A 15356-nucleotide genomic window follows, 5' to 3' on the forward strand; every position below is an offset into this window, starting at 1 on the left:
GATTACAGGCCTGTGCCACCATGTCTGGCCAAGTTTGCTTTCTTATGTACCTTTTGAAAGCTTTTCCTTCAATCAACCCCCAACACAACCTACCCTGGAATCTCCAAACTACAACTCATGGCTGAGAATCCATGAATTGATATTTGTTTGTTACATAGACATTTTAGAGAGTCCACCTCTACTCTTCTGGTGAGGAGAGCAAGACAAGGTTTTAAGAGACTTAATATTCAGGCTTTGGTTCATCTTCATTAACTGGAATTTAATGGGCTTGGATGGTGGTTCTAAAAGAAGTCAATGGATATTGTTGGAAAGAGAAGAAAAATAAAGACCTTCTACATCATTGTTTGTCATTTTTATTAGAAACTTCAATCATCGGCCAGGCACAGCTGCTCATGCCTGTAATCCTAGCGCTCTGGGAGGCCAAGCGGAGTGTATTGCTTGAGCTCAGGAGATCAAGACCAGCCCCAGTGTGTGGTTGGGGTAATCTCTATGATTTCACCACATATGTAGTACATTAATAAGTTCGTGTGCCCTTTCTCTTATTAATTTGGTTAGTATTAGTTATTAGTTGGTATCTAGAAAACCTTTAAAGAACTAAGTGGAAGGTTTTTCCCTTGGCCTCTGCATTAGTAAGAGAGACTGTTATTGGAGGAACAGCGTCTGGCTGACTGTCACTGTTAGCTAGTATGCAGAGACAGGGAGAGGTTCTCAAACTTGCAAAGGCAACACCCTGTCTCTACTAAAAACAGAAAAACTGAGGCAAGAGGACCACTTGAACCCAAGAGTTCGAGGTTGCTGTGAGCTATGATTCCACAGCACTCTACCCAGGGCAACAGCTTAGACTCTGTCAGAAGAATAAAAATTCAATCATCATTGCTTATTTTGTCATCACTTCCCATAATATATGAAGAACTACTACCAGAAAAGAAATCTTGATTTTCATCAGCATGTGCTGAGAGTTGTAAAAATATTTCTGATTTAATTATGGTTTCTTCCGGACTATGATTCCCCCCAAATTTTCCATTTCCAAAAGCACTCAGCATGCCTAAGCTACAATTTGTTTTTACAATTATTAATTTTTACAATTATTTCCAATAAATTAAACTCTTTAACCTTTTAATAGTACCTGAGTTTATTTTTATTTTGGGGGGGGGACAGAATGTCACTCTGTTGCCCCAGGCTATGGGGCATGGGAGTACCATGGGTGTCACAGCTCCCAGCAATTTCAAACTCCTGGGTTTAAGCAATTCTCCTCTCTTAGCCTCCCGAGTAGCTGGGATTACAGGTGTCCTCCATGACCTCCCACTAATTTTTCTACTCTTAACTAGAGATGGGTGTTCAACTCTTGCTCAGGCTGGTCTCCAACTTCTGAGCCCTAGCAATCCACCCATCTCGGCCTCCCAGAGTGCTAGGATTATAGGTATTGTGGTAGAGACAGACACCCCCACAATCTTTTTTAGCTATTTGTGAATTTAGAATGCAATTGAAAACGTGTAAATGAATTGTTAATCACTGATGTTCAGCAATGCCTAAACAACACTACATAACACTGAACCATTTAGGGTATCAAAGTAAAAAGCTCAAATGTAGGCTTGGCACCTGTGGCTCAAGCGGCTAAGGCACCAGCCACATACACCTGAGCTGGCGGGTTAAAATCCAGCCTGGGCCCGCCAAACAAAAATGATGGCTGCAACCAAAAAGTAAGCCAGGCGTTGTGGCAGGCACCTGTAGTCCCAGCTACTTGGGAGGTGGAGGCAGGAGAATCACTTGAGCCCAGGAGTTGGAGGTTGCTGTGAGCTGTGATGCCAAAGCACTCTACCGGGGGCAACAGCTTGAGGCTCTGTCTCAAAAAAAAAAAAAAAAAATAGAAAGGCTTAGCGCCCCCCGCACAGTGGTTTCAGGGCCCGCCACATGCGCTGAGGCTGGCAGTTTCAAGCCCAGGCCAGCTAAATAATGACAACTGCAACAAATAAATAGCCAGATGTTGTGGCGGGTGCCTGTAGTCCCAGCTACTTCAGGGGCTGAGACAAGAGAATCGCTTGAGCCCAAGAATAGGAGGTTGCTGTGAACTACAGTGCCACCGCACACTACCGAGGGCAAGATAATAAGACTCTGACTCAAAAAAAAAAAAAAAAAGGCAACACAGGTATTGCCCCTCCAATCACCGTGAATGAACATAACCCCTAAAAGCTGACTCAAATCTTTATAAAGTTATTTATAAGAAATCCTTCCAGGCAGTCTCAATTCAAATATCCAGGCAAGCCAAATATAATCTTGAAGTAAAAAAGTGTGTACGACAAATGCAGCAAGTGGTGTCCCTTATTCACAAGTTCTCTCTTCTCAGACCCCAGTCAACCCCTACAGAAAATTTATGTCTCTTTTATTCTGGTAACAAAGTCCAGCTCAAAGCCTGGAAAGATCGGCCTAAGAAAAACAGCTGACGTATAAGTAGGCTAGTCCACAAGATGTTCTGCTGAGGTCACCACAGCAGTGAAACTTGCAGGACTACAAGCCTGGGCCCACCACTCTCCTTAAGCTGTATCTCACTCCAGAAGCAGCTGAGGCCCACAAAAACTAGTCGGCCTCTCCTGGAGGAAGCACCAAGATGAGACTGAAAATACACAATCCCCAGTCATCTTCCTCTTGAGACTACACATGGCTGTGTGCTTACCCACAACCTTGTCCAATTTCGATGAAATAAAAATGTAGAGATTGATTAAGCCCAAACTGGCACAAATATGTCTGATTTCTGTCTTACTACAAGTCCTTATGCAGAACAGCTATTTACTTTATGCCTAATGGAGTTGTGTACCAGCTAGAACATTTCCCACTTTCCCCATATATCCACAAGGTTATCACATACTCAGATATTTATACTTAAAAGACAACTACTGTGAAGTAAAGGATATATTTGTCTGACAACTGAAAACTGTAACTACTAGTCATAAATATATTGAGTTTAAAAGGTGACCACTCTGATACACTAACCTGAATAATTCCTTACTTAGGCTGGGCGCCCATAGCACAATACTTACGGTGCTGGACACATACACCAATGCTGGCGGGTTTGAACCCAGACCAGGCCAGCTAAATAACAATGACAACGGCAACAAAAAATTAGCTGTGAGTTGGGCGGGCGCCTGTAGTCCCAGCTTACTTGGGAGGCTGAGGCAAGAGAATTGCTTAAGCCCAAGAGTTTGAGGTTGCTGTGAGCTGTGATGCCAAAGAACGCTACGGAGGGTAACATAGTGAGGCTCTGTCTCAAAAAAAGAAACAAAGAATAATTCCTTACTTAAATGTAACTTAACCGCCTTGGTACCTTATTCCAATAGGTACCCCGAAGCTACCCTTGGTACCTTATGCCAACAGGTACCCTGAAGCTACCCCAAACATAGTTCTTATTATATGAAGATAGTTGTTACTATATGGCATCACGCCTTTTCATATATCCCTGCTACAACACAGGGAAACCTTGTTTGCTAAGATTAACCCCTTTTCTACCCTGGGTACAAAACTGTAAGTCCAACCAGTCTGAAGTAACTTAAGATATTAACCTCCCGTAGGGTGGTGCCTGTGGTTCGAAGGAGTAGGGCGCTGGCCCCATATGCCGAAGGTGGTGGCTTCAAACCCAGCCCTGGCCAAAACTGCAAAAAATAAAAAAAGATAATAACCTCCCTGAAAACTATCATAGCCAACTACACTTTTTTAGCCCTGCTAAATACACCACTTGGGCCATTTGTGTCATACTAACACTCGATTTGAAAATTGGTTTGGTTTGGACTCGATCTGAAAATTAGTCCATTGGCCTGTGCCATTGTCAAGGCCCTTAACACAACTTCTCAAGCCATAAATGCTCTGAGCATTGAATTAAAACAAAAAGGAGAAGCTATACTAGAAAAATCAAGCAGCCATTAATTACTGATGGCTTACCATTAATTAATTACCTAGCACTCTGGGAGGCCGAGCCTGCTTGAGCTCAGGGATTTGAGACCAGCCTGAGCAAAAAGCAAGACCCCCCACATTCCCCATCCCCGGCTCTACTAAAATACCGATGAATCACCATAACTGATGTGACCTACCAGATTTCAGAATATGTGTTAAATAGTATATATGCCACTGAAAACTTAGGTCCCGTATCATATTTTTTCTTTAAGACTTTTTAAGAAATATAACCAAACATGTGGCTTGCTCCAGTGTTTAATCGCAAGTTTTCATTCTTGGACTTTGAAAACAGGATAAAATGTTAGTATTTGTGGGAATCAGACTAAGTGGGATTCCATTTTTACAACTCTGCTATACTTAGACTTTGGAATTAGAAGTAAAAATAAAGTATCTCTGACTTTCTGTTAAAAAAAACACAAACATAGATGTAAGTTATTAAAAAATATGTATAATTTTTTTTGAATTATACATTCTAAAAAAATGTATGACATTTTTATCTAACAGTTCCCAATTCATCAAAAACAAGTTAAATGGGCTTGGCGCCCATAGCTCAGTGGTTAGGGCGCTGGCCACATATACCCAGGTTCAAACCCAGCCAGGGCCTGCTAAACAACAATAACAACAACAACAACAAAAACAAAACATAGCTGGGCATTGTGGTGGACGAATATAGTCCCAGCTACTTGGGAAGCTGAGGCAAGAGAATCACTGAAGCCCAAGATTTTGAGGTTGCTGTGAGTTGTGATGCCACAGTACTCTACCGAGGATGACACAGTGAGACTCTGTCTCAAAAAAAAAAAAAAGTTAAATGTATAAAACACATACTTCAAACAATACAATGAACAAGATTTTGCAGAATAGCCAACACTTCCTATGTAACATACTGTCATAATTACCTAAATCCAAACCTTAATAGTTATTCTTATGTTCTATATTATAAACTTCTTAATAAAGAAGTTACAAAACACAATGTATTCCATTCATATGTACCTGCTGTTTCACAAGTTTCAAAAAACAAAACAGCACAGCCTATGTGTCAATTTAACTACCCATAACAATTATTTCCATTTGAAATCAATTTCACAGACAGGAAAATAAAATATATAAAAGTGGAGAAATGTGGTAGACACAGACACCCTCAGAACCTTTCTCAGCTATTTGTGAACTTAGAATGCACTTTAAAATACAGGTAAAAGGGCCCGTGCGGGCGGCTCATACCTGTAATCCTAGCACTCTGGGAGGCCGAGCCTGCTTGAGTTCAGGGATTTGAGACCAGCCTGAGCAAAAACCCAGACCTCCCACAATCCCCATCCCCGCCTCTACTAAAAATAGAAAATCAGAGACAAGAGGATGTCTTGAGCTCAAGAGTTGTAAGTTGCTGTGAGCTATGAAGCCATGACACTCTACCCTGGGCCACAGCTTGAGACTGTCTCAAAAATAAAATGAAATAAATTAAAAATTTTTTTAAATTAAAAAACAAAAATAGGTACAATAAGTCAGTCAAATAGGCCAAACCAGAAATAGGCAAGATAATGGGGTTTAAAAAACCGAGGAAGTCATCAGGCACTATAGAACAAGTTAATAGCATGTGTAATGGTTTATTTATTTTTTTTTTTTGAGTTGTATATGTTTATTTTTCGTATAATTTATGCACATTTTCTAAGTAAAAAAATATGTAATCATACTTCACATGTTTCTCAAGTGCTTTGTGTAATGGTTTTTTTGATGATTTTGTTTCATTAGCTTTTTCATTGTTGTATATATTTAACTTGCCTACATGTTGTTAATCACATAATATATTTTTAGTTTACTTTTGAAATTATCCCCTATATAAATTATTAAAATTTGCTCCATTGACAAAACAACATTTAAAAAATTACTGTCGCTGTTCTCCAGAATTGCTAGCCTTTCCGAAGTAAAGCCTTCCCACAATCATCTCCCTGTCTCCTTGTTTAACTACGACAGGCAACGGAGCCACCTTCCGTTCAGGGACACCGTGAGACAACGCGCGACACCGCACCCCGCCCTAAGTTTACGTTTAATAGGAGAATGGAGGGACTGGGGGACCCCAGGGACTACAGTCCCTTCCCTGAACAAGCCTCACACACCCAGCTGGGATTCTTCCCTGAGGACTCTTCCACACACCCAGCTGGGATTCTTCCCTGAGGACTCTTCCACCGTCACCACCCCGGAGGGTCGCAGGCACACTGTGAAAGGCCAGACGGACCCCAGTTTGCACTCTTTTCCCTCATCCCCTTCAGCACGTAGGCCTTGCAGAAATGGGCTGTTAAACATATCAGGCGGAGACAGGGGATTAGCCCAGAGTTGCAGCAGACCCTAGTAAAACTGCATTTCAATCCTGCGTTCCCCTGGTAACTAACCAACCCCCAAACCTGCAGAGGGTTGCAAAGCCTCGCTTCACCTAAGGATTCCATTCTTCTCCCCCACCCCAACTGCAAGAAAGGCAAGAAAACTCCCTTCCCTTGTCATGAGGTTGCCAAGAAATTTGAGGTGTGAAAAGGCTTCTAGGTGCGCTAGCCCATAAAGGACCCCATACCTAATTTGAACTCAGTATGCCAGTTGGGGTCAACAACAGCAGCTGAAAGTTTATGTTTAACAGGACAATACAGGGACTGGGGCCCCACCGACTACAGTCCCTCCCAGGAACAAGCCCCACCCTCTCAGTTGGGATTCTTCCCTGAGGACCCTTCCATTGTCCCCGTGGGAGGGACTCACAGCAGCTCACGGAGAGCTCTGGGCCTGGGTCCAAGTAACCACTCTAGGAAGGGGCGGAGCAACAGAGTCCCAGCTGCCTGCCCCACTCCACCCTTTGCTCACAGGAGTCTGAGAGCCTCAGCCACTTCCGGCTCCAACAACGCCCCTCCCCCTCTCAGGACACCCAGGCTCCTAGTCTCACCATTTCCCAGCTGCCGGGATGTCCCAGTGTCCTCTCTACAAATCTCCGAGTACTTGCAGGTCACAGGGTGACAGAGGATGCTGCAGAGACGCCTAGATGGTCCTAGAGTAGGAAGAGTTGAAGAGGGAACCGCAGATCAGCGCCCAGTTCAAGAGACAAGGACTGTTCTGGATCTCAAGGCCTGCCTCCTTCCTTCCGGTTGTGCCTCTCATTGGACGGTTTATATTAGAGCATTTCTGATTGGATAAGCTCTCAGGCCCCACCTCTCTGTCCTTGAGTGACAGCACTGCGATCCGACAAAGGTCTGAGTGAGGCCAGAATGCAAACAGCTTCTTGACCACAGCACTTTTTTTTTTTTTCCTTTTCCTTTTATTGATTAAGGACAGGGACCATGACTTTATTCATCTTGATATTCCAGGGCCACCGGATGTACTCTTGTCAAAGAGTGTCTGTTTCACAAATTTTGACTAAAGGAATGAAAGTCTCTTCACTGAGTGTTCAGTTGTGCTAGGCTTGGGCACCTATTTAAATAGGAGTTAGACTCTGCTTTGAAGGCATTTTGAATGTACATCATGAAGTCTAGCTAAAAGCATGCACAGAAATAACTTAGTCACCTGATAGATGAACTGCATTGGGAGTTCCAAACAAAGGTTATGGCAGTTCAGAGAAGGGTGAAATTAGGTCCAGTCTCCAGTGAGGGGGTTGGCATTGCAGAAGGCTTCATGCAGAAGGTGGTATTTAAGCTCCCAACTAACAGGCACAACGTAGGGGTACATGGTGCAGCTCCGAGATGAAGGACTCAGCTACAACGTGGGCTTTACCTAACAGACTCTGTAACTCTTTTTACACATGGCTTCGTGCTTTCTCTAGGATGCAACTCTGCCTGAGAAATATTTGTAGTTAACCGTGAATGTAAATTACATCCTTTTATTAATTTTAACAATGTATACATACGTATGTGTTCATATATACACACACAGTAAATACATGTTTTCCACTCACGGAAACATATTAACAATTATATGTATTTCTTTTTGATGAAAAGTTATATGCAGGGTGGACATAAAGTTCACGTACAATCTTTTTTTTTTTTTTTTTAGAAACAGAGTCTCACTTTGTCCCCCGAGTAGAATGCAGTGGCGTCACAGCTCACAGCAACCTCCAGCTCTTGGGCTTAGGCGATTCTCTGGCCTCACCCTCCCAAGTAGCTGGCAGTACAGGCACCTGCCACAATGTCCCCTGCTATTTTTTTGTTGCAGTTTGGCCAGGGCTGGGTTTGAACCGGCCACCCTCTAGTATATGGGGCCGGGGCCCTACTCATTCGCTGCCCATATTCCTGTACAATTTTAAACAGTTCACCATTTAAATTTAAATAGTTTGCTATTTAAATTTAGAGTACTTTACTATTCAAATTGCACATGAACTTTATGTCCACCCTATATTTAGAATTAGCTGAGTAGGTGGGACTACAGGCGCCCGCCCAGACGCCTGGCTTTTTTTTTTATTACAGTTTGGCAGGGACAGTGTTTGAACCCGCCACCCTCATTGTATGGGGCCCAGTGCCCTAACTCACTGAGCCACAGGCGCCGCCCTATATAAGTACCTTTAGTGAGAGAGAAATCAGACATATTTATGACTTTTGAGCTAAATCAATTTACATGTTTTTATTTCATCAAAATGGGACAAGTCTCTGGGGTGAGCACACAGCCGTGTATTGTCTCAAGAGGAATATGACTGGGGATTGTATTTTTCCAATCTTAAAGTGCAGCTTCCTCCAGGAGACGCCTTCTAGTTTTTGTGGGCCTCCTCGGCTGCTTCTGGAGTGAGATATGGCTTCAGTGGAGTGGTGGGCCCAGGCTTCTAGTCCTGCGAGTGTCACTGCCGTGGTGTCCCCAGAAGAACATCTTCTGGACTAGTCTACTTTTCTTTCAGCTGTTTTTCTCAGGCCCGTCTTTCCAGGCTTTGAGCTGGACTTGGTTATCAAAATATGAGAGATGTACATTTTCTGTGGGGTTGACTGGGGTCTGGGAAGAGAGAACTTGTGAATAAGGGATACCACTTGCTGCGTTTGTTGTACACATTTTTTTACTTTAAGATTATATTTGGCTTGCTTGGACGTTTGCATTGAGACTGCCTGGAGGGGTTTCTTACAAATAACTTTGTAAACATTTTATTTGAGCCTGCTTTTAGGGGCTACATTTATTCACAGTAATTGGAGGGGCTATACCTGGTTTTAATGTAAATGGCTCTCTTGGCATAGTTTTGGCAATTTTTTTTTTTCGTATATGATTTATTTCCTTTTTATGTTTTCCAGATGATTGAAGTCTCCAGGCTATGGGCAATTTCTAGTGAATTTTGAAAAATTTGCTTACCTGGCATGTCTGCAGTAAAAGACAGACCATCATTACTTTGAAGGCTTCTGGGGAGATCATGATGGGGGTATTGTTTTTCAGAAAGACGTTTATTACTTCTGTAGTTTTCTTCGTTTGCATGGGAAAGGCTTTTTCTTATCTTGAAAAAGTATCCATTAATACTAGTAAATATTTCAGCTTTGGGGTGAGGGTATTTCAGTGAAGTCTATCAGGTAGTTTTGTTTTGTTTTTATTGAGACGGAGTCTCACTTTGTCACCTTTGGTGGAGGGCTGAATGCCATGGTGTCATAGCTCATTGCATCCTCCAACTCTTGGGCTCAAGCAATTTCTTGCCTCAGCCTCCTCAGTAGCTAGGTCTACAGGTGCCCACCACGATGCCTGGCTATTTTTCTTTTTGTTTAGCAGCCCTGGGCCAGGTTCAAACCCACCAGCCTGGAGCACGTGTCCACACCCTAACCACTGAAGTACGGGTGCCCAGCCAGATCAGCTAGTTTTCAAATGGCATTATCTTATGGTATGATCAGAGTGGTTGTTTAGATCTGTTGTCTGTTTGGGGGTTGCTTCTTATACAAAGCAATACTGGGTATTTATTTTTGATTATCTGGGTGAGTTGCCTGTTTACAACTTATGGAGGAAGGAACTCATTTAAGGCTTTTTTTGCAGGAATGCATCATCTCATGGAGTCCTTTAATTAACTGAGGCATGAGAGTTCTGGGTAGCATGATCCATTCTTGGCTGTTGATGAGTCAACTTTGTTTTTAGCATGGAATTTTTCTGTTTCCTTTTTTATTTCTTTTCTTATAGGTTGGATGGAAATCAGATCAATTTAGAGGCTGCATTGAGGGGGCCATTATTGTCAGTCTTTCAGCTTGCTTTACTGCAGTGTCGCCCCTTGTTTTCTGTTGGCACAGAATTAAGTCTTTTGTGGTGTCCTGGGACATGCATGACTGCCACTTTGTGGACAGCTTTTAATAGTTGTAAAACTTCTGAACTCCTTTTAATATCTTTTTTTTTTTCTGTTGGTAGTAATCTCCTTTTTTTAATATGGTATTTTGAGTATGAAGAATTAGCTAAGAAAATTTGGAGGCCATATAAATGTTTACTGTTTTTCTTTTTGACATTTTTAATGTCCTGGTTCAGACAATTAGTTCGGTTTGGTGGCTGGAGTTCCTGGTGGAAGGGTTTTCATTTCTACTGGCCTTTCTGCAGTCACTGCTGTGTAACATGCCCTTTGCGTTCCTTTTTCACTATAACTGCTTCCGTCTATAAACGGAGTCCAGTCTACCTCTTCAGAAGGATTTTCTGACAGGTCTCCTAGGCTGCAAAAGACTTGTTCAATTACCTTTTAGACATTGCTATTCTTCTGCATCTTGATTAAGGTTAGGAAGTACAGTGGCTGCATTCAGTCCAGCCATCACTTGTAACAGTATTTCACGGTTATTTAGTAATATAATTTGATATTTTTCATTTCTAGTTCACCTACAGTGAACTAGAAGTTTCTTTTTTGCTAAAGTAGGGACAAAACATGATGAGGGACATAAACTGTAGTCGGTTTTCCCAAGGTGAATTTTTGTTCTTTTTTTTTTTTTTAAAGATCACAAGTTGGCTTGGTGCCTGTGGCTCAAGTGGCTAAGGCACCAGCCACATACACCTGAGCTGGCAGGTTCGAATCCAACAATGACAACTACAACCAAAAAATAGCCAGACATTGTGGCAGGGGCCTGTAGTCCCAGCTACTTGGAAGGTGGAGGCAGGAGAATCACTTGAGCCCAGGAGTTGGAGGTTGCCATGAGCTGTGATGCCATGGCACTCTACCCCGGGTGACAGCTTGAGGCTCTGTCTCAAAAAAAAAAAAAAAAAAGATCACAAGTTGCCACCAGTAGCTGTAAAGTCTAATAGTTTAGACAAATATGTGACTGGTCTGGGAATAATGCCAATTTTTTGTATCACTAAAGAAAGGCCAAAACTCCTGTCCCCTGTCTTTCATGCACATATAGAAGTAAGTTAGGCAGGCTAAACAGGCCTTTTTAAGTTGAGAGACTTTGTTTAAGTTTCTGCAGAGCTTTGTTGCACCTCTTAGTTTATTACAGGGATGCATTTTTATGTATTTTCAAGGCCTCCTACAAGAGTTTAAGGATTAAGCCATAGTTAGAAATCCATACCTGGCAGAAACTTGCCATATGTAGAAATCCCCGAAGCTGTTGCAGGCATTGGAAAATATAAAAGTATATTTTTTTCTATTTTTTAACAGGCTACCTTCTCTAGGCTCTAGCTGAAAACCAAGAAATTTCACTTTCAGCATTCACTTTTGAGCTTTTTACTTTGATACCAAATAGCTCCATTCACCTAAATGGTTCAGTGTTATATTGTGTTGTTTAGGCATTACTGAAAGTCTGGACTAGTGATTAACAATTCATTTACACGTTTTCAAAGGCATTCTAAGTTCACAAATATCTACAAAGAGTGTAGGGGTTTCTGTCTCTACCACAATGCCTGTAATTCTAGGCCTCAGTGGGTGGATTGTTTGGGGTCAGAAGTTGGAGACCAGGGCGGCGCCTGTGGCTCAAGGAGTAGGGGGCTGGTCCCATATGCCGGAGGTGGCAGGTTCAAACCCAGCCCTGGCCAAAAACCACACACACAAAAAAAAAAAAAAAAAAAAGAAGAAGTTGGAGACCAGCCTGAGCAAGAGCTGAACACCCATCTCTAGTTAAAAATAGAAAAATTACTGGGCGGTCATGGAGGAGACTTGTAATCCCAGCTAGTTGGGAGGCTAAGAGAGAAGAATTGCTTGAACCCAGAAGTTTGAAATTACTGGGAGCTATGACACCCATGGCACTCTAGCCTTGGGCAATAGAGTGACACTCTGTGCCCCCCCCCACCAAAAAGAAAAAGAAAAAGAAAATTAGGTACTATTAAAAGGTTGAAGAGTTTAATTTTTTGGAAGCAGTTGTAAAAATTAATAATTATTGGTGATGCCCATACCTCAGTGGGTAGGGTGCAGGCCACATACAGAGGCTGGCGAGTTCAAACCCAGGCCCGGCCAGCTAAAACAACAATAACAAGTCCAACAACAACAAAAAATAGCCGGGCATTGTGGCAGGCACCTATAATCCCAGCTACTCTGGAGGCTGAGGCAAGAGAATTTCTTAAGCCCAAGAGTCTAAAGTTGCTGTGAGCTGTGATGTTACAGCACTCTACTGAGGGTGACATATGACACTCAGTCTCAAAAATAAATATATAAATTAATTAATTAAATAAATTGTCTTTATGTAACAAACAAACAGCAATTCATGGATCTTCAGCCATATGTTGTAGTTTGAAGATTCCAGATAGGTTTGGTTGGAGAGTGATTGAAAAAAAAGCTCTCACTAGGTGCCTAAGAAAGCAAACTTGTCCACGCATGGTGGATCAGGCCTGTAATCCTAGCATTCTGGAAGGCTGTGTTGGGTGGATCACTTTAGCTCAGGAGTTGGAGACCAGCCTGAACTAGAGGGAGACCAAGTCTCTTAAAAAAAAAAAGAGAAAGAAAGAAAATAGCCGGGGTATAGTGGAAGTGGCAGACGCCTGTAGTCCCATTTACTTGGGAGGCTGAGGTAAGAGGATCACAAGAGTCCAAGAGTTTGAGGTTGCTGTGAACTGTGACACCACAACACGCTATTGAGGGTGACAAAGTGAGACTGTCTCAAAAAAAAAAAAAATGAAATGAAACCAAATTCAATAACTGATTGGTGGGTGGTGCCTGTGGCTCAGTGGGTAGGGCGCTGGCCCCATATATGGAGAGTGACGGGCTCAAACCTGGCCCCGGCCAAAACTGCAACAACAAAAAAATAGCTGGGCGTTGTGGCAGGCGCCTGTAGTCCCTGCTAGGAGTCACTCTACCAAGGGTGATAAAGTGAGGCTCTGTCTCTACAGAAAAAAAAGGAACTGATTGGTTACAATTTTGCATTGACCTTGTTTACACTATTGAGGTGAAACTCCCCTGGTTTTGTAATCAGAAGAGAATTGGCAGTTTGTGTTTGGTTAAACTTAAATCTTGTTTTCTACTAAGTTGATACTGGGAAGCAGAAAATAATTCTTCCAAAAATGGTAGTTTAGTCAGGCTGAGTGCTTTTGAAAATGGAGAACTTTTTGGAAATAAGCCTGAACATTAACTCCATTATAACCTAGTCTTGCTCCCCTCACCACAAGAGGAGGGATTGACAGGTTAGGAACCTGAAGATGAAAGATTATCCTGAGACATGAGATGAAAGGAAAGCAGAGGCCCAGTGTATGTGGTCAATGTGGCTTTTATTTCACCTGGATGCAGGTGGGGTGAAACCAGGAAAGGAATTCCACATGTGGGTTATGGCAATGGGGATCTAAAGGGTCATGAGGGCAGCAATTGGCAGCATTCCTATTTCCTGGGATGGACGTGAGTCTCACCCTACCTGGGCGGGTCAATCCCACCTGGGCTGGGGCAGGTCTATTTGGGTGGGTACACCTGATTCTATAAAGGATGGACTCTCTAAAATGTCCTTAGGTAACAAAGAAAGCGTCTTCTCAAAATAAAAACAGTTACCTTCTATTGTTTTTCGGTTACCTCCTTATCTGCTGCAGTTTGAAAATCCAACTGTTGCAGGAAGACAAGGCCCAAAAGAGAGAAAGAGCACCCAAACACCATGTTTATAAGAGGAAGGGCTTTGTTTATAAGAGAAAGGGCTTTATTTACTGGCTGGGAGCTTACAGCACAGATTTCCAAACGGCCACACTCCCCAACTGGCTTGGTCTTTCCCTTTTTATTGACAGTCAAAAAGTTCCACCCCACAGGTACCTTTCTCATGGCCCAGCTTGGATCAAGTGAGAGATGCTATTCCAGCCCCTACAGAACTACAGGATTTCACAGAACTTGGAAATTTCCAAGTTCAGGAAATTAAGTTTACAAATTCCCAAGAGCTGAATCACTATGGAGAGGACCCCCGCAGGTGTATCCTTGTGGTGTCCTGGAGAAGATCTGTTCTCCTAGACCTCACCCTTCTCAGGTATCCTCTCTCAGCATGATTGTTGATACTCTCCTGTTTCATGTGGGACTCTCAGGAGTCACTAGAGGCTTACAGGAACAAATACTGAAAGAGAAAATAGCTCAGGAAATGTAAAGAGAAAGAATTTACATTTTCTTTTGGTTGATTTGTTAGGTTTTTTAATGGTTTGCATAAAGAGAAATCTACTGAGGTGACGGAGCTGGAGGCAAGAGAGAGGAGGCAGGCTGAGAGATTTTAGTCCTTACTGAAAAACTATGCATTTATATGCATATATGTCTCTCTATGTATACATACACACTTTTGGAGAATTGAAAAATGATGGTGGCATATATTCAAAGACTCTAAGTGCCAAGTCTCATGTCTACATCCCCCCCCTCTGGGAGGCTGAGGTGGGTGGATTGCTTGAGCTCAGGAGTTGGAGATCAGCCTGAGTAAGAGCAAGATCCTGTCTCTACTGAGAATACACAAGTTAGCATGGTATTGTGGTGGTGTTGGGGCAGGCCTGTAGTCCCAGCCATTGGGAGGCTGAGGCATGAGGATTGCTTGAGCCCAGGATTTAGAGGTTGCTGTGAGCTATGACATTCCTGCACTCTATCCTGGGCTAATGGAGAGAGGCAGTGGCTTCAAAATATATATTAAAACAATAAAACTACTTATCATTGTTTTATTTTTGCATCTCCACTTTTTTTTTTTGTAAATTTCAGATTACTTTGAGGGTAGAAATGATAATCTTACATTGTTTGTGTTTGGGTGGTGAATTCCTCTTTGTAGTTTTATGCCCAGGAGCCTCTCAAAGACCACACTGCCAGACAAGTTGAATTTAAAAAGGAGATCTTTTTATTGAAGAGCTGGCCAGCGACTGCCTCAGTGTCCCAGCATGGGGTTTCTGACAGCAGCCCTGAGTTGCCTGTGGCTTTGGTTTTTATAGGGGAAAACTTTTTGGGAGCAAGTAAATATTATTACAGAAGTGAAAACAGCAGTTAAAAGTGCAGGGGGGATCACGAGGATAGGATGCTTAGTCATTTTACACAATACTATGATCACGAGAGCGATTAATGATTTTTTTCTTCCTTGCAAAACAGATACAAGCCACAATGTCCTAAGGGG

The 15356-nt window shown here is 42.5% G+C and overlaps 1 protein-coding gene across 1 annotated transcript in view; it reads right to left on the reverse strand.

Annotated features, from left to right (window-relative positions):
- Positions 1–7024, reverse strand: part of LOC128572811 (zinc finger protein 595-like) — a 240244-nt gene extending 233220 nt beyond the window's left edge. The window contains exon 1 of the mRNA XM_053572921.1: positions 6860–7024. Within this exon, the coding sequence (XP_053428896.1) occupies positions 6860–6862 (3 nt within the window). The 5' untranslated portion in view covers positions 6863–7024. The remainder of the gene's footprint in view (positions 1–6859) is intronic.
- Between the last annotated feature and the right edge of the window lie 8332 nt (positions 7025–15356).

The sequence above is a fragment of the Nycticebus coucang genome, chromosome 20 (genome assembly GCF_027406575.1).
Source record: "Nycticebus coucang isolate mNycCou1 chromosome 20, mNycCou1.pri, whole genome shotgun sequence".
Classification (NCBI taxonomy): domain Eukaryota; kingdom Metazoa; phylum Chordata; class Mammalia; order Primates; family Lorisidae; genus Nycticebus; species Nycticebus coucang.